Here is a 24416-nt window from a genome sequence, read left to right as displayed (position 1 = left end):
CAAACCAGAGATTTGGTAAAATGAATTTATTCTACCAGTTACAGTTTCTGAATTTGACACTATGTACAGCAGCAAATGAGCTAGAGCTGTTAGCGTATGGACTAGTACCTGACCAGCTAACACAATAGCATCACCCACCAGTTAAGTGTGCGTATAGAGACAAACCAAAATACTGCTGTTCATGTGAGCAGCCTGTAAAAGTTTGCTTGGTCACACGTTAATCTTTTACATTAAAACTACTGTGTTCCAGTAGCCTTTCAAGCCTTGTTTCATCAAACTTAAACACACTTATGCCACTTAAGTCATGATAATTCCACTCTTAATGCCCATATCAGTGGATATGGGAATGTTCTGTAGGCACATGAAGTACTGCAATCCTCCTTGAAGGTTTATGAAAGATAGACCCTGAGCGCGATGCCGTAGGAGCCTATATGATACACCTGCATACAACCGTAAAAAGGAACCCCAGAAAGAAAGAGAAAAAAAAAGCCGCATTTCACATGCCGTTGTAGGCTGGTCCTCCGCTGCCCTCAGGAACGACCCAGTTGATGTTCTGGCTTGGGTCTTTGATGTCACATGTCTTACAGTGCACGCAGTTCTGTGCATTGATCTGTAGTCTCATACCTTCACCTGACTCCAGAGGAACAAACTCATACACGCCTGTGAAGGAAAATACTGATTAAGTTACTGATAATAAAATAATAAAAAAAAAAAATTGCATTATGGGATGTGTAAACATGTAAACGACCACATCGATGATGACAAACTCAGACAAAAAAAAGCTTGATTATATATATATATATATATATATATATATATAATTTTTTTTTTTTTTTTTTCTTCAGTTTTAACAATTTGCAAATAACTACTGTCCTTTATATTGTGTGTAAATTTCAAGACGAATGGACCAAAAGAAACGGCCCAAGAGTATTTGGAAAAATGTCTGGTTCCATTGACTTACATTAAAAGTAAAGTGTGTGCTTTCCTTCTCCTGTAAAGTTATCATTTTGGAGGTACAAGGTAGATTATATATATATATATATATATATATATATATATATATATATATATATATATATATATATATATATATATATAGGGGTATGCAAAATTTGGTCCAGATTGGCCTTTAGGGGGCGCTTTAGCACTTAAACACTTAAAATGATTAAAAATGCTATTACAATTTTATTATGAAATCTACAGTTAAACAAGTCGTGCCATTTGACTCAGTTTGCTGACCTAAGTAGGTCTGTATTTACATGTTATGTCAGAAATTTCACTCCTTGTCTGATATTTTCACTTGAATTTGTTTGGCACACTGTACTTTTCACCTTGGTTGCCTATTAGGCCTAATTATGCTAATGTGTGCTTGGACCCGCTCATTGCTGCTTGTGGCTATATTGAATGTGTTTATATTTACTTGCATCTATTCCACTGATTTATGGTGATGTTACAGGCAAAAACACACATTGTCATGATAAACAGTTTTAACAATGTGCTCAGATGCCCAAGACTTTTACACAGAACTTTCCTCATCAAGGAGTTGGATCAAAATGGTGCTGGATTTATGTATCTGAGGAATACATATCCCAGCATACGTGATGCCAAGAAGGGATTTTTGCAGGTCCTCAAATTAGAGAAGTAATGGACTTTGAAAAGAAGTTAAGGTGAGCAGAAAATTACTGTGAAATACAAAATGACCTAATGGCACCATATATAGCTATGATGTTCAATATGCCATTAAAAACACATTGTCTGGACTCATCTGGATTTCTTCCTTGAGAATCTCAGCACTGTCAGTGGCATTTTGAATTGTGGTACAAAGGGACTGTGACTTGTAAAATGTGCTATGTGTGGTATCTGAGTGTTTGTAGGGAATGATTAAGTGCTAAGTCATTAGTCTACACACCTGCAGGACAGAATCTCTGCTCAGGGCCGTCATAGATGGCGAGATTTTGCGCTACAGGAACACTGTCGTCCTTCAGCGTGAGGTGAGGGGGCTGATCGTGCTCGTGATTGGTCCCACTCAGAGCCACTGATGACAGCAGGTCAAAGCTGATTTTCCCATCAGGCTTTGGATACTCGATGGGTGTGCATTCTTTTGCTGGTTTCAGTTGGGCAGAGTCCATACCTGAGAAAATACATTCATTAAGATTTTTTGAGTTACAATATGTCTTATATGACTGTTTCTATGAAGAAAGTGATTTTCTTTTACTTTTTAGCTTTTCTGTGTTCAAAATAAACCAGGTTAGTCTTTAATATGTTAAGTTCTTGCAAATCAACAAACAAAACATCCTCATTTGTTTATGGGTATAGTACTGGGCAAAATCCCACCCTTCGTTTCTTTAATTTCTAGTCAAAACAGATATTAAGCACACGCTATTACATATGATTAAAAGAAAAAAATTGATCAACAGCTACAAACAAAATGTGACTCCTAACAACCACCTAGAAGACCTGGTAGACACAAAAACTGTCCCCATCAGATAAACAGCACTTAAAGCTTTCATCTTTGAGAGAGAGGAGAAAATCAAGCTGCTTCAGATCTGAAAACATCCACAGGTGTTTCTGTCCATCCTTCCACTGTGAGAAGACGACTCAGCACTATGGGTCTGAAAGGATGTGTAGAGTACAGACCTCAGCATCACTGGTTGTTTGGGATAATACTTTCATCAGGAGAAGCAGAAAATGCAAACCAAATTTTAAGACTGAACTTTGGAGGTGTGAAAAATATCTCCCTGCTGATTTATTTGAAAAATTAAAGTGAGTCTCCTGAAGAAAATGGACACACAAAATACCAAAAAATGCCATATAACGACATGTTGTTGAGGCTCCTGTGTCACTTTCTAATTTTCTGTTTTATTTGGAGCTCTATATTTTTGTTTTTGTCTTTTTTCTGATGCTGAAAAATGAATCATATGTAACGTGTCCATTTCATCAGCTCCACTTACTATATAGGTGCACTTTGTAGTTCTACAATTACAGACTGTAGTGTGTTGTGCTGGTCTGAGTGGATCAGACACAGCAGTGCTGCTGGAGTTTTTAAACACCTCAGTGTCACTACTGGACTAAGAACAGTCCACCAACCAAAAATATCCAGCCAACAGCGTCCTGGGGGCAGCGTCCTGTGACCACTGATGAAGGACTAGAGGATGACCAACACAAACTGTGCAGCAGCAGATGAGCTATCATCTCTGACTTTACATCTACAAGGTGGAATGACAAGGTAGGAGTGTCTTATAAAGTGGACAGTGAATGTTTAAAAATTCCAGCAGCACTGCTGTGTCTGATCCACTCGTACCAGCACAACACACACTAATACACCACCACCACGTCAGTGTTACTGCAGTGCTGAGAATGACCCACCACCCAAACAGTACCTGCTCTGTGAGGGTCCATGGGGGTCCTGACTACTAAAGACCAGGGTAAAAGGGGGCTAACAAAGTATACAGAGAAACAGATGGACTACAGTCTGTAACTGTAGAACTACAAAGTGCACCTATATAGTAAGTGGAGCTGATAAAATGGACAATGAGTGCAGAAACAAGGAGGTGGTCATAATGTTATGCCTGATTGGTGTACATGCTTAATGGTGGTCTATGACGTTTTTTGCACTGTACTAGTTAATGTGCTTTTAATAGTTAATATATTTACATACTGCAGTTATTTGTGCAAGGACGAGCTCCACCTTATAAGAAAACTTGGTGGTCAATTAGGAGAATAAATCAGTCATAATGAATTTCCCATGCAAATCCTGTTTTTGTCTCATTATAAAAGCCAATAGGATTATGTATGATAAAGAGCTTAGACCTGCTGATCGTCTTGGGGGGCAAACATACTAGTGTAGTTGCCTGAATCTCTAAGATTAAGGAACAGAAATGAGCCAGACTTCGTCTCCTCACCGCAGTGCTTAAGGGTCCACGGCTCTTTGCCTCGCAGGATCCAGTAGAAGATTCCAGTGTACAGCATCCCTCCGTAGAGACCGAAGTAGTTGTGGAACGATGGCCGAATGTTCCTCACGGCATGCAGCTCTTTCCACACCCAGGAGTTCTTTAGGCTTTGCTCATACTCTGGAACATGAATACCTGACAGAGGAACAGCACAAAAACACTTTTGATCCAGTCTTTTCAGCAATCTGTTTCAGTTTACTGTACTGCAGATTAAAAAAAAATTAATTAAACACGGAGCAATCTGATGTCGTACGTAAACACTTTAAAGTTTAAAGTTTAAAATGAAGCCTTCACAAATGTAATGCACTGCATATGAAAACCAAGCTGCCAAAACAGGTGACGTTTAATGCCTTCGAATGTATTTAAATATATTCACCTATTCAGCCTAAAGCAGTTTAGCCCCACCCATTCACGCTGCTATTCAAATGAAGCATTAAACAGAACAACTGATTAGAACAGAGGTCATTTACATATATCAGCCTTAAAGGCACAGTAACAACAACAGTTGGTTTGATTCTAACGGATGAAGAGAGGTTAGAAAATCATCATGCAAAAATGGATTATGGCTGTTTTCGGACATAAACCCACACAAAAGTCATAATACTATCAAATATTATAAACATGTAGTATATGTGTCGTTTAAGTGATTAGTTAATGAATTAAATTCTGCATGAATATGACTAACAACTTCCCAAGTCTGACAGTAATGACTGTAGTGATTATAATCCAGTGTGATTCTGCAGTGTGTATAGTTTTTGCAGTCTGACAGTAATTACTGTGGAGTGAATGGTCTTCAGTAATATGTTGAACTGAGCTCCCTCAGTCAAACCACCTTGCGCGAATGAAATGAAAAAAAAAAAAACCTCAGACATTTTTGTGTGATGTTATGACTTTTTAGTCCAGGCTTTCAGTGGAAATGTAGGGAAATTATGCAGATACTTTATCACAAACCTATTGGCTATTCAACACTGATAAATCATGACAGAACCTCCACTGTTAAAGCTAATCCAGCTTTAATAGTGCTCGGGTTAGAGTGAGGAGCTGTGTGGTGGTTACCTGCTGTCTCGGACTGCAGGTTCTCGTCGGTCAGTTTGCTGAAGATGGCCTCTGCTGCCAGCATGCCGCTCTTCATAGCTGTGTGGGTGCCTTTGATCTTGGGCACATTCATGAAGCCTGGACTGCAGCCGATGAGAGCACCGCCCGGAAACGTCAGCTTAGGCAGGGACTGCAGAGAGCAAGGGTGTAAATCTCTGAACTCACAACCATTCAGTTCAATTTTGATTCTTTCTCAAACGATTCAATACATCAATTATAACAGATTGTAACTTTCAGAACTCTGGTGTCGAATTGCCAACTTTAGATCAAAGCATCATGACGAACTGATGCATTTGTAGAACCCTATGCCTTGAAGAACCCTGATTTTTTTTTTTTTTTCATGTCTATTCAAGTGAATGGGGGTAAAGGGGTACAGTTCCTCTATGCTCATGTCTGGCTTCACTTCGCCCTGCCCCCGTCTCCCGGGGCAACAGCAGCAGCTTGCGCAGAAAGACTGGGCAGTGAACAAACCTGCAACAAAACTTTTTTTTTTCTTCTTAAAATCAGCTCAACAAAAATGCTGGTGAACTCTCTGTCTGCTCAAGGGGGGTAAAGAGTTCGTCCTCCCACCCACTTGCCAAAACCACATGACTCTGTTCCCGGAAATATTTTGATATGGCGGCTCTCAGCTTTGTGTATCCTCTCTGGTTTCAGCCTGGACTGTTTTTTTTGCGAGAGGAGCAGCCGATTCGAAGAGATCATTTACATGTACCAGTTTTACAAGCACAGTAACAAAAACAGCCTATTTAATTCTGCAGGATAAAAAGAGGTTGGAAAAAGGTCATTTGAAAGTGAATTGTGGCTGCTTTTGGTGCATAAACCTACACAGACAGGAGACCTCAGAGAACAAATAACATGCCTAAAAATGCAGAAAATGGGCTCTTTGTCTCTTTTTAAATAGCAGCTAAAATACTCAGAAATGGCTACAATGCTGCGGATCTGCAGATACAGTACCTGGAAGCCTCCCTCATTAAGAGCTCTGGCTCCATACGCTATCCTGCTGCCACCCTCCAGCGTGGGGGATATAGAGGGGTGATGCTTCCAGCGCTGGAACTCTCTAAATGGGCTGAGGTACGGGTTAGTGTAGTCCAGACCCACCTGTGGGAACACACACACACACACACACACACACACACACACACACACACAAATTATCCCTCTGAAGTCCCTCATGGTGCACCTGCCTTAACGTCTGATACATTGATATAGTTTTTCAGGGTTTGGGCCCCTTAGTTTCACTGAAGGGTAAAGCTGAAGTTACAAAGATATTTTAGACAATTATAGGCTTCCAACTTTATGGCAACAGTTTGGGAAACTTTCTTTCCTGTTTCATCATGACTGAGCCCCTCTGCACAAAGTAGGCTCAATAAAGACATGGTTAGGTTAGGTCTTGACTGAATGGGCGCAAATTCCACTCACACACTCCAAGTATCTTGTGGAAAGCCTTCCCAGAAGAGTGGGGGCTGCAACTCCATATTAATGCCCATGATTGTGGAAATGAGATGTCCAACAAGCTTATATAGGTGTGATGGTCAGGTGTCCATGTACCTTTGGCCATATAGTGCACATAACATCTAAGTGCATCTTGGTGAACTGATGAACTAGGTGGTTCTCTTCTTTCAGGTGTGACAAAATCATTTAAACTTCAATTAATTCATTATTTGTAGGAATCTTATATCAAAATGGGTCTTTTTCCATTCTGACCTCACAAAATCCCAAAAATCAAACAGCACCTATAAATTTATATCTGTCAAATCTGTTACAAATACTGACCATTTGCTTTTCATACATATTTAAATACAAATATTCAATATTTCCCTTTCAAGTAAGCACTAATGAAATGATGTCAAATATTTCAAAAGCCTTTTTCCTCTTTACTTAATGTGCCACAACATCTCGGGACAATAATTTGCACAAATGTCAAGATACTAGACCCTGGGCAAATACAAATTCAAAGCCTTTCATAACTCCAATTTCGCCTTATGCTCGGACAATGCAAAGGACAAATGAAAGGCAATAATAAGAAATCAACATTCAGATCAAAGCAGCACGGAAAAGACAATACATTCAGTGCAGAGATCAAGAGTTCAAAGAGACCATGTGAACCTGCAAGTCCTCTGAAATCCTCCAACTCTATTAGTCTGACTGTTTGATACTGAGCTCATGTGTGAGGCGGCCGACTCACCACGAAGCCCAGAGCTACCAGCGGCTCTCCTTCATTCAGGTGGTAAAGGAAGGAGCCTCCATATGTGTTGCGGTTTAGAGGCCAGCCGACGGAGTGCTCCACCCGGCCTGGGCGCCACTTTTTCTCATCAATCAGCCACAGCTGCGGGAAAAGGTGTGAGGGAGGGTTATTACACAGTCATAAAGTATAAGGGGTGCAACTCTCTGATTTCACGATTTGATAACAACTCATAAGGAAACAACTCGATGCATCGTAAAATCTAGTTTTTCATCAAGATTCAATATAATATTTTTGTTATTAAGAATTCAGGTTGGGAAATACTCAGGATACATAAATGTGACTGCAGGAGCTATTTGGACAGTAGTGAAATATACAGACAATACAAACAACACACTCTATTTTCGAACTTTCACTCACAAAAGTAGCCTGAGAATGTTTTTGGGTCAATCCATGTTTATATATTTTACTGTATATTATCTAGTAAGTAGGGCCAGCAAATGATTAAAGACCTCTTGCACTCAAAAACTTGGTTTTTAAATGGATTATAATGGCTTATAATGATTACATAGAGCAATATTTATGTGAACGGTGTTACTACAATGCAGAGTTCAGACTTCGTACATCGAAAATGGATTTGTGCTACTTCGCAGCTTGGTTTGGTACATCACAACTGTACAGACATATCTGAAAGGCTAAACCTGTAGTTGTGTGTGTGTGCAGTGGGAGAATGGGGGTGTTTACAATTTGCAAAATTATGCCTATTCATAGATCGTCATATTCTTAACTAGCATTAAGGGGTCATTCTACAGAAACATCCATTTTTGTGTCCCTAGCGTTTACAGATATATTACACTTGAAACACGTTAGGGTTACAATTTATTTTTACATTTTCAAATAAAACTAAGTTATTTAAACAAGTACACCTCAATTTAGCAATATTGTTATGTAGAATTGCAAGCACCACAGAGGTGCTCGTCCTCACAGTCATGTGTAGGGTGAGGCCATACTTTGAAGAAAAAAAAACGTTTTTCTGCAATTTTAACTACAATAATCTCTACATGACTATATAAAATCAATGTATACAGGAATATATAAATTAAATGACAAAGAAAACAAATGCCAAATAAATATATAATATAAAATATATAATGAAAGTTGTCGTGCCCAGGAGTCATGTCACCGGTGTTACTGCGTAACAAAAAATCTCTTATTTTAAACAAATAAAATTCACACTGATGACATCACGACTTCCTTTTACCTATTTCCTGAGGATCTATGAAAAAAAGCACATGGTGAGTCCACTGTGTCTTTTCAGTTAGCAGAAATTCTCAATTAGCTTAGGATTTTATACAAAGCTTTTAGCTGAAGTCACTGGTGTGACCAACTTTATTCTTAGGTAACTGTAAAAAAAATACAATACAAATGGATTAAATTACATATTTTAGTGGATATTCCATCACTGACAACATGTGGTTTGATGCTCTGTAGCAGTTATTTTGTAAAATGCCTTTTTAATTAAAAATGCCTCTGGTGTTACCTTTCTTATGTGTAAGAGTTCACATTAACCTGAAAATGAAAATAACAAGAAGCTATTTCTAATCTTCATCACTGATGTCCAGTGAGCGCAACAGCGAGACCGTAGCCTCTCGGCCCCATATCACAACTAATAATGATTATTAATAATTAATAATGATTAATTATATAATTTTAAAATGTATGCAGCTAAATGCCAAAAGAAAGTCCAAAGCATGATGTTAATATTATGTAGAACCTTTAATGTACTGTCTGACCTGACTGTCTGTGCCGTATATTACACTAGGTATCTACATTCAAAAACTCTTTGAGGAAAGGATATTAATATGCGTGAAGACGAGTTTACATCTGTTGTCTAAAATCAGTTCTATCAGATGTACTGATCTGAGGTTTGGGTATGTACCTCTTTGAGGCCAATGGCGTAGGTCTGCGGCTCACAGCCCTCTCTCAGGTTGAAGTGTTTGTAGAGCTGCTTGGCCAGATGTCCATGACAGCCCTCCCCAAACAGCGTGACCTTGGCATGGAGCTCCATGCCTCGCTCGAACACGTCCTGCACGAAGCAAACACAGCACCATTTACATATTCAGCTTCCAGTGGTGGCTCACTCTCGAGGTTTAACCATTCTTCTGCTCAGAAGCTTGGCCCGAGGCAATCTGGTGATTATTTTGGGCGAAAAAAATCTTTCCTTTTAAAATTATACTTGACACTAGAAAAGCAAAAATAAAACAACCTAGAAATTTTGTTAAAGCGTCAGACAGAAGTGAGAAAGTTCTGGATGTTGCGTGTAGAAAAACTAGACCAGGAAAAATAAGGTTTTTCAAAAAGAGTTACAAACCTTAGGAGAACCATCTTTAGCGATCCCCACGTCATTGGTGGCTATTCCCTTCACACTTCCGTCCTCATGAAACAATACCTGCAAAAGAGATCATAAAAGACAAAGTACTTCAAGCAACATGGCCTAAACAAATCAGTGTATACATTACAATTATAAGTAAATGTATTTTTTATTCACCACCATTAGGACACTAAATTACCAATTGTAACTGTCAGCTATTACTTATTTATACACATGTATGGGTCACTCACAAGAGGTTTTCAAAAGTGACAGTATAAAAAAATATATTACAAAGATGTGCATTTTGACCTTGGCATTGCACCATGAAGGTCACATAGGGTCTTTATGATGCAATATCCTGGCCCCTTTTTTTTTTTTTAATAAATGCATGCCAAAATAAAAGTCCTTTCTTTTTTGTTTGTGCCACCAGACACCCTTATTCTGCAACATGGTTTTTATTTTAAAGTTTTCAAACATAATACTGTCAAAGTATTTTATTTACAATTTTATATATAATATAAATATTTGTGTGTGTGTGTGTGTGTGTGTGTATATATATATATATATATATATATATATATATATATAAAAACTTTTTTGAACGCTTATTTAATCAAAATGAAACTAAAATGTATTTAATATAGATGCTCTGAACATTCTAAAAGAGGTACTGTTACATAATTTGATAAAAATAGTTTTGGGTAGTTTTGGGAAAAATAATGGACTTGGACACAAAAAAAAAGATTTCATCACTCTTTAAATACGAAGCACTCTGGTTGTAACATTAATTTAACGCTATATAGAGCTTCCTCGGTCATTTTTATAATCATCACGTTTATCATTTTGAACACATCTAAAATTTCAGAAATTATGTAAACCTTCCTAGCGTGCTACTAAATATTTGAAAACTACAAAACTGCACATCATTAGCACAGTAAACTTACTTTACATGTTCACCCAAAACCAAACTGGTCTCATATTGCTTATAACATTACTACTGAACTTCTCAATAAAAGCGTATCAGCCATGATATACTGTGCACTCGTAATTATGATTGAATATGCAGTTTTCACTGTCTGTGTTCGGACCAGTGGTCATTTAGACAGACCACAGAAGCTTGAGTGGGTGTGGGATTTAAGTCAGTTGAGGGTTCTCATGTTCTGACCTCTGCTGCAGCGTAGCCAGGATAAAGCTCCACCCCTAGCTCCTCGGCCTGCTCCCCCAGCCAGCGTACAAAGTGGCCCAGCCGCACGATATAGTTTCCATGGTTGTTCATGGGGAGACCTGAGGACAGCAGAAGAAGGCCTGAGCGTAAGGCTGAGACTGATTGGGGCCAGCGAAGAGGACCACTGCTGTCAACCACCCACCGACAAGACTAATAGACATTGCACAACTATTCAAATCTACATTTCTGACATAAACACACTCAGAGTGTGTGTGGTTGAACATGCACTTCTTTAAGAAAAATGACCACGCTTACGCATCTGAGGTTGTGTAAGTATCATTGTGCATGGTTGCATAACTCTCAGATGGGTGGGGGTTATGCAAGTGGTTTTACTGTACCTGGAAGAATTGGAACAGGAATCCTGTATTTCTCTGTCAAAATGGCAAACTTGTCTTCTGTAACTTGTGTGTTCAGTGGCGCCTGGAAAACAAAGGATAAAATCAGTGACTATGTAGATGTAAAATATACCTTGACAAAAATATAATATCATCTAAGATTCTCCAGAATTAAAAAAAAAAACAAAAAACAAAAAATGGACATTATTTACACATTATACATAATCTGATAAGCTGAAATAGACATAGTTCACCAGCAGCATTCACATTTAGAAATTGCAAAATACTAACAGTATAATGATTTATATTCGCATACTTTGCTCCACTAAACCCAGCTAAACTGGACTAATTATGGTCTTTTTTTTAACAGACATGCAGTTGTAGTGTTCTTTGTGTACTGTACACAATATGCTCAGAAATGCAACATGTTATTGTTCTCAATTTTGCAGCATATTGTTGCAACATATTGTTCTTACAATACAGCACAACGTTCAATATAAAATAATTAGTGAATATTACTTTGAAGGACTACATAATGATGCAAATGAGGCTGTAAAGCCAGATACAATTAAATGTACACATTAATGAACCAGTAAAATAAATGAACCTTCATTGCTTCAACAGCAGAACTGTAATTCTGTAAGTAAAAGGGGGTGGAGGTGTGCTTAGCATCATAATGTAAGTGTACTGATGTGCAGCAGGTGATCAGATTGTTCAGGTGCGTATATATATATATATATGTACCCCTCTCTCCTTCCAGTCTGGGAAGAGTTCGTTGAGAGCAGTGGGCTCCAAACAGGCCCCCGACAACGTGTGAGCTCCGATCTGAGACGCTTTCTCCACCACACACACCCGCAGCTCTTTCTCATGTTGATTGGCCAGCTGCTTTAGCCGGATGGCTGCCGACAGGCCGGCAGGGCCTCCGCCCACAATGACGACATCTGCCTCATCAGCAAAGCGCTCCATTTCCACACCTGCAGACAGGAAGAGCTACAAAATCAGGTTCTCTTTAAATGACAAAGCTTGGTTAAAGTGATTCAACCAAAGATCTCATTTACAGTTTGCACTCGAAATGGAGTCAATCAGCCACAACCTGTTTCATGTCCAGCATTTGACTCTTTAGTTTTACACTGGAGATACAAGGACGATGTAGCTAACAAGTAATGGAACCTTATACCCACCAATTAGCATCATGCTAACTTCATGTGCAAATCATCACAAACCGTATCAAGCTGTTGGGTATTCTCAAATAGACTTACTTATGATGTTTCTGATACTATATAACACTGTTTTCTACAATAATGTGACAGAGCATCAGAAACGCAATTCTGTGGAAAAGTTGTAGGCACCTAATTACACCGTTTAAAACCATTTATCTTGGTAATAAGGGCAATTTAAGCCAGTAAAACACCATATCATTAGCATAAGTGCAAATAAACAAATATAGTAAGAGAAAAGTAACAAGAATTTCTTATTTAAAAAATTGCCTGCTATCCAGGGAGCTAGTATAAAGAACAAAGCGTGGTTTCAGGTTTCTGTCCTTGATAACCGCATCCGCAGCAGAAACTGACCAATTTTATTGCTTTTTGACTTTCAAAAAAGTTGGGACGGGGGCATGTTTACCACTGTGCTGCATCACCTCTTCTTTTAACATCACTCTAAGTGTTTGTGCACTAAGAAGACCAACTGCTGTAGTTTTGAAAGTGAATTATTCTCGCTTGATATAGGATTTCAGCTGCTCAACAGTTCGGGGTCACCTTTGTCAGATTTTTCATTTCATAATGCACCAACATTTGCACCTGGACACTTTTATATGCAGAATGTGGTTTGGCATTGTCTTGCTGAAATAAGCAAGTCCTTCTCTAAAAAACGTTATCTGGATGGCAGCACATGTTGCTCCAAAACCTTTATATATATTTCGGCATTAGACACTCCTTACAACATTCTTTATACCTTCAGTATGAGTAGGCAGCGCTAAACTGCTATAGGCTGAATAGGTGGATATATGTTTGTTTTGCTTTCCTTGACATCACAAAACCAAGATCTCTAAGCAGGCAGATTTTTCAGCTTAATTTCTGAATGTGGACTGCATGGAGCGGGAAGCGAACGGTATGCTGTTTTGAAATGTTAATGCACTACATCAGACTCTTATTCCCAAAAAGTGATTAAGATTCAGTTTTCCATGATATGGACCATTTAAGTTGATACAGAACATCTACATAGTGTGAAAGTTCTTCAAACCTTTAAAATATTTCTCATATATATATATATATAATTTTGTTTAGTGTTGTGCAACTTGTGGTGAACTGTAGGTGAGGCTTTATAAATGAGTTAGTTAACACACCTCCACCCATATTCAAAGAATTTAAAAGCCCAAAGCTTTTCATGCTTTCTGGTGCATTTTGGCATGTTCTGCGTACTCCTATCACTTTTCTTTAGCCTGTCCAAATACCTTTGATGCTCAATCTTCATCAGTGACTAAAGGCATGGCAGAAGGTACAAATATGTACTGGAAATACTGATGCAAAACAGTGTAAGGCAGGCAAAAGCAAATTTGCAGTTGACTGACAGCATCGAATCAGATATGGTCACTTCTGATCACAAAGTCCAATCATGTACCAAATCATAAAAGGACTGTTTTGTCTAATAAAAAAACGTCTGTCTCAGCTGCCTTTGTGAGGAACAGCACAACACAATGTCAAAATCAAATCTATCACTACACTTAATGCAATAAGATTCACAAAGTGACTGAGTCAGGATTATTTATTAAACAATAAAGGGGAGTATGACAGCTGACAACATTCATCAGCAACTCTCCTGCATTTAAATGACAGCTGGCTCTGAGGAAATCAAAGTCAAAACACAGTCTGGAGCTTCTCCACTTTGTCATATGTTAGTATTATATCCACTGAGTGGCAAAAATATGTTTTTCAATACCCAATTTATATATTCAAAGTATTCATGTCAGTTAAAAGGGCATTCTAGTAATTCTTCAAACATTTCTCCATACAGTATCAACAAAGTCATTGAGAGTGGTTTGATGTGAAATGCTCTATTCTAGGGAAACAGAGTCATGACTGGTGACAGTAGTAGTGATAGGAACCAGATGTCTAAAGAGATATGGGTATGAATATGATGCCTGAGACATTGTTTTCGGTAGTCTTGAGATATGATTTTGGCCTAAAACACATTTTTAAAATACATTCATAACAGAGAGGTACATGCAAGAAAAACAGCCCACAAAGAGAGTATATTTTTTCATCTTTTCAGATATTTTACCATTTAACATTACACATCAACATTTAGCAGACATACATGTTCACTGGTGATTTTGGATAGTAAATAAGTGGCTGTATTTGTGCTGTAGACATTGTAAACCCTGGTTCCTATCACCACCCTTGTAAAGAAGTCTAAGGCCCAATCCCATTTCACCCCTTGCCCCTACCACTTAGCCCTTAGCCCTCTGTTTTGTGCGTTCACGTCTTGGGTTAAGGTGTCCCGTTTTTTGTTGAGATAGTGGGGTAGGACGAAGTGTTAGGGCTACATGACCCTCCAAACGGAGGTTTTTCAGAGACACACTCCAAAAAAAGTGTTATGAGAAAAAAAGAAAAAAAACGGCAAGATGGCTGCAAGAGTGACCAAAGAAACCCACAATTTTCTCTGTTAAAAATTACGATAACCATTGTATTATCTTAGTTTTTAATGCCGTTTTAATGTATTATGGTTGTTTTCTTCATAGCAAGCATAAAAAACACTAATAGCATACTAATGTCTTGGTAGCTAGCTAGCTAATTTTCCTGTTCCACCTTAAATAGTCCAGCAGTTTTGAAGCCTGAAGCGCCAGAATGTAACTGCTGCACCATTTAAGGTGGAACAGGAAAATTCGAACAAGAAGCTGGCGAATATCTGACTTCAGCTGCGTATCACCAAAGAATCAGAGGTGGGCAATAATAAATAAGTGTCTTATACCCCCTCTTTGAAGGCATATGATGCCCTAAATGTAACTAATGCCCAGCAGCGAGGTTGCTGAACTTTACCCTCCTCTGCTATCACTGAAGACGGGCCGGGTCGTCTACAGAGCACCGCTCTGTCCCATTTTGTAGGGCCAGATTGCAACCACAACACTTTGTAACCCAGTTCCAAGGGTTTAGGGTGACACTCAAAAACAAGGGGTAGGGGTAAAAAGAAGAAATGGGATTGGGCCTAAGTCTGTAATTTTCTCTTAACCAGTGAAATTAACCATTTCACATCAAAACACTCAATGACTTTGTTGACCTCTCAACAATTGGATTATGCTGAAATTTTGAAAAATTGGTGCAATTTCCCTTTGAGGGCTCTGTTTGTTGAACCAAAATGCCTTATAGACTTACAAGCAGCAGCATTACAAATGAATGGGGAAGGGTTTACCACTGCTCAATCCATTCCCAGTCAAAGTGCAGAAGACAGAGACATGTTGATGACCCTTCCAGCGTATTCCAACATACTCCAGCATCTTTCACCCTATTCTGAAGCAACTAGCCATTGGTTTTTATTGTAAGTGTGTTTTGAATGGACAGTAGAGATGGGTGATATGGTAAAAAAAAAATATATGGTGATACTTCAAAAAATGTTCACAATGCACGATAAACTTTTTTTTTTGAAACATCCAGTTAAAAAGGAATAATTTTGCTCTCTTTATAATTAAACAGGCAGTTTATTAGTGCTCTACAAGTATATATATATATATATATATATATATATATATAGCTGAAAAATGTTGAAATATTCTACTGAAATGGCTGGAATTCCAACTACAGTCAGTGAAACAAAACAGTCACTACTGACCCTCCCATCGTGGATCCTTGTCTCGGGGGTAGATCGTATAATGGGATGTAATTCGTGGCACAGGAGCGGAGAAACAGCGCCTTGTGTACACCTGTGCAGCCACATGCTCTGTCTGAACTGCCTTCAGTGCACGTATACACCACCGTGCTGTAAAAGAAACGTATTAAGACAACATTAGCCTTGCACAAAATCCAATAAGCAAACAAGAAAAACACAACAGTTGCCAAGTCTGGCATTAGGTTAACATAAAGTGTTTACATTCATTGCCACAATGAATGTTACTTAGCCGGTTAACACAAAATATGAACTCTCTCCCAAAAAGAAAGATCTTCTTAAATATGGTCTATGTCAGGTAAATCACATCTATAATATCTATATAGTAATATAATAGTTTTAAGGAGTATAAAGCAAAGATTTTTGTAAGAGACTGTTTGCTGTCCCTGGCTGGAGATCTGAGAAATTGGGAAGACAGAGTCTGTAAGCTTGAAAACTTCACTGAGAAGAATTTAAGTGGATCCAACAAAAGAAAACAGACATGGTAAAACCTCCCCACCAGCTGTACTGTATCAGAGCTTGACTGTATTCTTGCAAATGAGGAAACACTGTCAAACTGTTAATAAACAAAAGAGAATTCGATGTCAAAACCATGTTTTACTATGTAAATTCCTTCTAGAAACAGTTAAGGGCGAATATTGCTATACATTGCTCAGGCATTTGGAACGAAACGAGAGAAGTGAACATGTTCAAGCGACTTGTGCCAGTGGAACTCCTGCCCTGTTCGGCTTTCCTGTAAAGCAAATCAAGTCAAACGTCACAGCAGCTCTGTTGCAGAAACATCTGCAATAATGAGCCAAGAATTACTGGTGTTTTTGGATTTGAGCTTACAATCTCCTAATGATGGGTCAAAACCCTTGACAGGTAAGCCACTGTAGAACCCAATGGCCAGGAAAAAAAAAAAAACAACCTGTAAAATGTTCCCAAACCTAACCTTTAGCATGAGAGTAAAACTTTATAACATACACTACAAAGAACAGGTAGCTCCACCCACAGTACGACACTATTTACATTCCTTAAGAATGGGTTTTTGCGGTCTTGCTCAATTACCGTGATAATATCATATTACGGGACCTGCAGTGACTCCCACCCCTACTGGAATAAATGTTTGTTCTCCAAAGTTTGACTCTAATTTGGAGCAACATAGTGATCAACCAGCTTCCTCATTTGCTATTCTAAAGGAGGAGCTTTTAAAATGTCCTTCTTAAGTGGCTGTACTCCATGTGGAGCGCAGGTCGCCAGCCACAGCGCTCCACTTCACGTTGTACCGAGCCAAAACTTCCAACTGTCCCCAGGAGTATCCCAGCAGTTGTCTTTCTTGGACCGCCTCCATGTTGTTCTTGGTCTGGCTCTCTTGCGTTTTCCCTGAGGGCTCCATTTCGGTGCTTGGCGGATGTCACTGGGACGCGGCTTCCCCACAGATCCAACTATCTGCACGTTCTTCTTTTAACCTCTCATAACTTAAGAACCCGCAAACCAGTCCACATTTCAATTCCTCACTTACATTAGTTTGTAAACTGCACAATAGTTTCATAACAGTTGCAGGATAATTCATAGTAGTTATTGTATAATAGGTTTTAAGATTATTTATCGAAGAATAAGCAGTTTAAAAAGTTAATCCGAAGATCCACTTATATCTTGATGTTCTCGTGCATGAGCAGAAGCAACAGGGCAGCAGTCCTGCCCACTGCACTACACCGACTATAACTTAGTGTAAACAATTTCTCAACATCCAATTCAATAACATCTGACCTCTGATGTCTGATCTCACCACTCTCATTCAGGCTGTACGGCCATGGATCAGATATTTACCCGATCTAGGACCACATATGAAAGTGGCTCTGATCTAATTTGGAAAGTCTAGATTAGTATGTCCACACAGCTCTGAAAAAAATCTGATCTGTGTCACATTAAGGCAACTTCAGCCTAGAAATGTGAACACAGTCTTGGTGGTGTCACTTTCAATAGTGAAAACTGTGAATATAACATCATAATCTGTATGTTGTGAGACACTTTCAGCAGAGGTGGGAAGAGTACTTTAAAATCATCAAGGAAAACTGTTATTACTGCAAGTCCCCATAAAAAACAGCTTACGTAAAGCATCAGGCCCAAAAACCCCTCATGTGTGGATGAGCAGAGCATCTAACAGCATATAAACTGAAGTCTGCTACGTGTTCTTCTTCACTTTTGGGATCTTTTTGGTCTAAAATAAAAAGCTAAAACTCCACAAAGAGAGGTGTGAGCCACTGCAAAGCAGTCCACTGGCTGAACCAAGAGAACAGAATGAACTTTGACCCAAAAACAGGGAGGGAAATGGGCTAAATTTGTAGGGTTAAAGTAGATCTGGGGAAAAGGTGGATTCCTTTCCTCACATATAAATACACTGAAGTAAAAGTAAAAGTAAAAGTACTTAAAATTGACTCAGGAAAATAACCCACGTCTGGCTTTTAGTAGCTTTTGCTAAAAGTTTAAATACTTTATTCATCCATTTCGCAACATAAATTTGTCATTTTGCAGCCTCATACATTCCCAAAGAGTCCATCCTACCAGTTACACCCAATCAGTCCTGGGAATCGATGCTCCCTTTCTTCCACTAGACTTTACACTGATTCCAAGATAAAACAGGAAAACCCAAAGAAACTGTGTAAATCTTTAAATTAAAAGACACTGTGGCAGTTTGTGAGCAAATTAAGCAGCATTTTAAACCCAGTGAGCTTACAGAGGGGGGCTAAAATCAGCCAGCTCCCGGTCATGTCAGAGACAGAGACTGCGTGAACTTTGCCCCACTTCTGCCTGCATGACCCTAATTTGCTCTGCTCAGCTCTCACAGACTGACTGCAGCGACTGGACAAAACCAAACAGACACAAAACCACAACTGAACACAGCAAAAACAACAAACCGACCACACCGTTACGCTCTGTTGATACAAATGTGGAGCAAAAGCAGAATCCCGAGCTGAACGCAGCTGTAAATGAAAGAAGTCGCGTCTTACCGTGGAGTGAGTATCTGCTGGACGGAAACATCTCTGAAACGGGCTGGTTAGCGCGGAGCTAACTAGCTGCTGTCCTCTTTTCGGTCCGGACTCTTAGTTTCGGGGCTGTCTGCACACTCACAGCTGTTTTTGACGCTTTTTATTAATTCTGCAGGAGCAAAAACGTTTAGGTTAATGTTATATCACCTCTGTGGCTAAAATAAGTCTTCTTCTCTAAGGACATTGAGGCAGACTGGAGCGCTCTTTACTGCCACCTGCCGGAGAGATGATCGGCGGAAGTACCTGTTGTGGTGTCCGCCACGGGCTCTACCATAGACCGACCCCACACACACACACACACGCACACACACACGCACACACACACACACACAAACACACACACTAAGCCGCGTATCCTCCTGGGTATATTCTGTATAAAAGAGCTTGTATACAGTCTATGGAGTCTATGGTTTAGACCACTGAAGTAGTGTCGTCATTCTGTAGTCCGCACCCTGCTCACTCTTATGTCCACGTAACTCCGGGACTAAAAAGAATTTCTTTATGAGAACATGAATGGAGTTTTCGAAAATTGCCGCATCCTGTCGTAATAAAAAATGTTGCAAAACTGACACATTTTGTCCTATAAACATTTTCTCTGGAATATCAGTAGATCCTCTGAATTATTATGTGGTTAAAGAGTCGAAATATGAATGTTTAGCTAATATTGCTACCTGTAAGCTAATGCTACTGCGCACTGAATTGACGTTATTAGACTGGCCCTCCTTAGCGCTGCCGCCTCACAGCAAGAAGGGCCTGGGTTCGATTGCCTGGCCGGGGCGACCAGGGTCCTTTCTGGGTGGAGTTTGTATGTTCTCCCTGTGTCTGCGTGGGTTTCCTCCCTTAGTCCAAAGACATGCAGTCAGGCCAACCGGACATGCTAATTTGCCCCTAGGTGTGAGTCTGGGTGTGAATGTATATGTCTGTCTGTCTGTCTGCCCTGCAAAGGACTGGTGACCTGTCCAGGGCGTATCCTGCCCTCCACCCAATGACTGCTGGGATAGGCTCCAGCTCCCCCCCGCAACCCAGAAGGACAAGTGGCTTAGAAGATGTGTGTGTGGTGTAATGCTATGTGTTACGATTCCATAATGAATGTGGCAATAGAAATGGTCCAACATGACTCCATTAAAGGTGCAGTAAACGATTTTTATTCAAACACACTCACAGTCCACTAGCTGTCCGTTCTGTGTGCGCACTGGAAAAAAAATCTGGTGTTCGTATGCAGCCCTGGCTTCGTAAATGGGAAATAAGTAAAGTGCTTCCGAAGGAGCACTGAAGGAAGGGGTGTATTTGTTTTGCTGTTGAGTTCAAATATCAGCCATCTTTCTCCAGACTCGCTGACTCCACCTTTAACTTCCATTTAAAGTTTAGAACATTGTTTCTGTCTCCTGTAAGATTCCTGTTTTGGAGATATGAGGTATTGTTATATTGGAACATTTAATATATTCATCTTAGGGATACTTTGTGTACATACTAGTACATTATATTCACAAAACAAATAGAGTAGAGATACTCGAGTGACCTAAGATAAGGTCAACTAAGCTGAACCAAAGCCAAGCCTTTATTGTTTCATAAGTGGTCAGCAACTGCTCCTGTTCAAGAGGCTACTAGTCCCACATTTTGTTCTTACAGCCATTAGAGCATTTATAATAACTGGACTAAGTGTTTTAATGTATGTTATAATATACTGTATAGCTTTTCAATGGTAACTCTTAAAGGGATACAAAAAATGACAAAATGAAAAATCACTGTTGAAAACAAGTCACAGTGCCTCAGTCCTCTCTAGAGTGAGGTTTTCTGGTTTAAAGACTCTTCTGATCATGTATCTTGAGGGTGGGAGGGACTTTCCAACAACCACACAGCTTCAGGGGTGGATTTTTGTGGGTTGGGCTGTTTTGAAATGTTTTTAGTCATAAAGCCTAACTGTGGTAATCCAGCTGAAAAAAGAACAGGACAGACCACCATGCATTCTATGTTGGTCGCTTGTTTATTAAAGCAATAAGTTACGAGAGGCCATGCATTACTGTGATTTTATCACGGGAAGGGTGTTCTTAAAACTTCCTCCCCTGTGATAAAATCCAAGTAATGCACAGCCTCAAGTGGCTTATTGCTTTATAAAACGACAGCCAACATAAAATATGATAAAATACACAACTTTTCCGAAGATAATTAAAGTAATCATTTATAATAATTGACAAACAAGTATTTCGCCAAAGAAATGTAGTTCCTGTAGAGTATGGTTTTGTTGCCAAGCAATCATGGACATGGAATGAGGAGAACGTTGGTCGCCAGTCGCTGTATATTGTGGTCATTTTGTATTTTTTAAAAACTTTTTGTCGTATAACAACAAACATATGATAACACAGCACTGTTTAATTCAAAAACGTTCACTTTATAAATAACTTTTGGTCACCAAATTATCACCGCAAGTCTTATTTAGCACCAATCCAGCGGTGCCCCTTTTCTCACACTGGGGCTGAATCTCAAACAACTCCCTGCTCCCTACATAGTGCACTACGTAGGAGTTTTAATACTGGATCCTGCAGCCCAACAGTACAAAATATAGCTAAGAAAGTCATTTGGGGCTGTAGAGGCTAGAATTTCTAAACTTTCATAGCTAGAACACTATTTAGGGAATACAGAGCCGTTTGGGATTCAGCCTAGGTTTGACACTACGTCTGACTAAAACACGAACATTTGAAGTGTGTAATCCATTCAAGTGACATTTTTTGTCTTTTATAGTTTTACAGTTAATCATAACGTAAGTACTTTAACTCTGTGATATTAATGATGCAGCTGTTTAGGCTGTTGGCTCTTTTAACCTGTTAGCTAGCTGACTAGCCTAGTTATAGTCAAGAACATAAGTTGCCAGACCTTCAGTTTAAACAAAAAACAGTTCTTACTTCATCAATATACTCAGTGGTCCATGCGAGCAGTATGAGAGTCTAAGATTATTCCATTAACAGCACAAGGGTTTTTTCGTGCTGTGTTGCAGTGATATACAATTCAGTTGTTGTGAGGTGGTCATAGGTGTGCGTATATCCTATATTTAGGGCTGGAACTATTCAAAGCTGGTTTATGCTGGTCTAGTGCCGGTGTAGTTGCAGGCATGCTGGTCTATGCTGTTTTTTTCTAGCAGTCTTCAAATCATCATTGCAATGAAGAGAATTCCTTAAGCAACAGCAATGACTCCTCAGATGGAGAGGACACCCAGCTAAAAGCAGAAGTTAGATAGTTAACTGGCTTAAATTTAAGTTCAACTATTTTTCTCTGACTGAAAGGGTAAAAAACTTTCCTCTGATGTCCATTTTGTGCCGAATAAAGACAGAACTGCTGTTTTATTTATGATTTTGTTTGATAACTGTGATAAGAGCTACACTAATACTAGCTTGGTTGTATCTATCAATGGCTAGGCTGGCAGTCAGGATTGGGTGACACCACAGGGATTCCCAATGGTTGTATGATGTATTGTTAGAGAACACTGATGAACAAAAACATGAAAAATGTTTTAAAATCATACATTCGGTCAAACCGATGAAGCTGAGGTATACAATGCTGTGCAACGGAACTGCATAATATGACAAATAACAGATTAAATGTGAGTTTTAGGCTAAAATGCACCACACAAAAAGGAGTCAAGGAACATATGTATGACTTAAAACTTTTTTCTCCATGTACATTTATTTTTGCATTAGAAAATCAAAGGTAACATCAGTGAATGGTGAGTGCCGTTTTTTTCTAGAGACACATGATAAGAACGCACATTTCCTGTCTAGTCCTTGACAGCAGTGAAACACAATGTGTTTAAAATGTCACTCATATGAATTACACTCCTCCTGGCGAAACAGACGAGCTCTGTGAGAGTGGCACTAATGGTTTTTAATCAATAATTATACCATGACACTTACACAAGAGCCACATTTCCAGACAAAAACTCCTTGCTCCATCAGAGCCGAGTTAGCCAACATTAAAAGCTTTTTGCCCCAAAGAGTCTCTCCGCTCACAGAGAAGAGACCACATCTGCCTTAATTACTTATACAATTCAGCAGCCATCGCTTTTAAAGCTCGGCTTTTTGACCTCTTACTCATGACTATTATAAAGTACAGAGATGAAAGCACATTCGACGTGAAGAAAATAACACCACCAAGTCGTAATCTCAGTGAAAATCACAGTGATCTGTCTGCTTTTACAGTGTACAAACTGAGCACAACGTTATACGTGTGGACGCACACTCAAACACACACATACACATAGTTGCTGTCATGAGAAAACCTTGTAACTCAGTTGTGTGTTGTTTATATAATTAAAATGTTTACATTAAAGAGTAATTACAATATTATTCTGATCTTTCTTCATTACAAATGGAAATATATTGGGTAATGCTTTGCTGTACAGCAGTGTTCAAAAGGCTACATAGACCACTATGAAAACTGACTTAAGCCTACATAGACCATTATAAAGGCTTATATCAGGGCATTGTCTGTCATAAAGGCTATTTTTGTTAACTCTCATGCCAAGTTGTCATAACACCCATACCAGGTGACCGATTTTTCTGATATTGACACTTTTTGGAGTAAAATGACAGCACATTAGCAACTGACTTAGCTTAGGGTATGTCACAGTGACAATGCAGATTGGGTGGTGTTGATGTGTTTGTTACTCAGTGGTCTGGTGGACCCACCACATTATTGTTGTTTTAAATCAATACAGCCATAACAATTTATGTAGAAATACCAGATGTTTAAAATATCACAAGTGTCCAGCGTAGGGTTCTCCTTTAGCAGCTGTAGCCAGTTAGCAGCCTGTCCATGTTGTCCACCCTTACACACACACACACACACACACACACACACACACACACACACACACAAACTTATACAAACACACTAACAGCAGGCCATGTAGGAGGAGAACAGAGTGAAGGACTTAGCACCTCCACCTCCAGATTGAAAAAATAATAAATCACATCATTTTTTTCTTTTGGTAAACATTAAAAATGGGTCCCACCACATTTGTTCAACCAACCTGACTTTGAATGTCAGATTATCAGCATTATGTCGCTGTGATCAGCACCGTGTCACATTAGGTCACCTGACACAGATGTGATGTCAACTTGCGACCCTTTATGACAAATGATGCCTATTATTAATGTATGTGTACACACTTAAAAAATTAAAGGGTATGGGGCTCCCGAGTGGCGCAACCGTCTAAGAGTTGGCCCTATCATCAGGAGATCGCAAGTTCAATCCCTGGTGATGCTACAGCCATCCGTAGCTGGGAGTCCAAGAGAGCACAGTTGGCCTCGCTCTCTCTGGGTGGGAAGGATGGCCCTCCCTCTCCCCCCATCACT

At 39.3% G+C, this 24416-nt stretch overlaps 1 protein-coding gene across 1 annotated transcript; it reads right to left on the bottom strand.

The window, feature by feature from the left end:
- Positions 1 to 11: 11 nt before the first annotated feature.
- Positions 12 to 19285, bottom strand: etfdh (electron transfer flavoprotein dehydrogenase). The gene is made up of 13 exons (XM_036568775.1): positions 19030 to 19285; positions 15983 to 16129; positions 11903 to 12132; positions 11162 to 11243; positions 10764 to 10882; positions 9599 to 9676; positions 9167 to 9313; positions 7231 to 7371; positions 6000 to 6143; positions 5007 to 5175; positions 3903 to 4085; positions 1910 to 2131; positions 12 to 660 (listed from the first exon to the last, which is right to left on the bottom strand). Exons 1-13 carry the CDS (start codon positions 19058 to 19060, stop codon positions 497 to 499), a joined length of 1857 nt encoding a protein of 618 aa, XP_036424668.1. The 5' UTR covers positions 19061 to 19285; the 3' UTR covers positions 12 to 496.
- Positions 19286 to 24416: the final 5131 nt, after the last annotated feature.

Source organism: Colossoma macropomum, unplaced genomic scaffold (assembly GCF_904425465.1).
Source record: "Colossoma macropomum unplaced genomic scaffold, Colossoma_macropomum, whole genome shotgun sequence".
NCBI lineage: Eukaryota > Metazoa > Chordata > Actinopteri > Characiformes > Serrasalmidae > Colossoma > Colossoma macropomum.
This window is presented reverse-complemented; position numbering and strand designations above follow the sequence as displayed.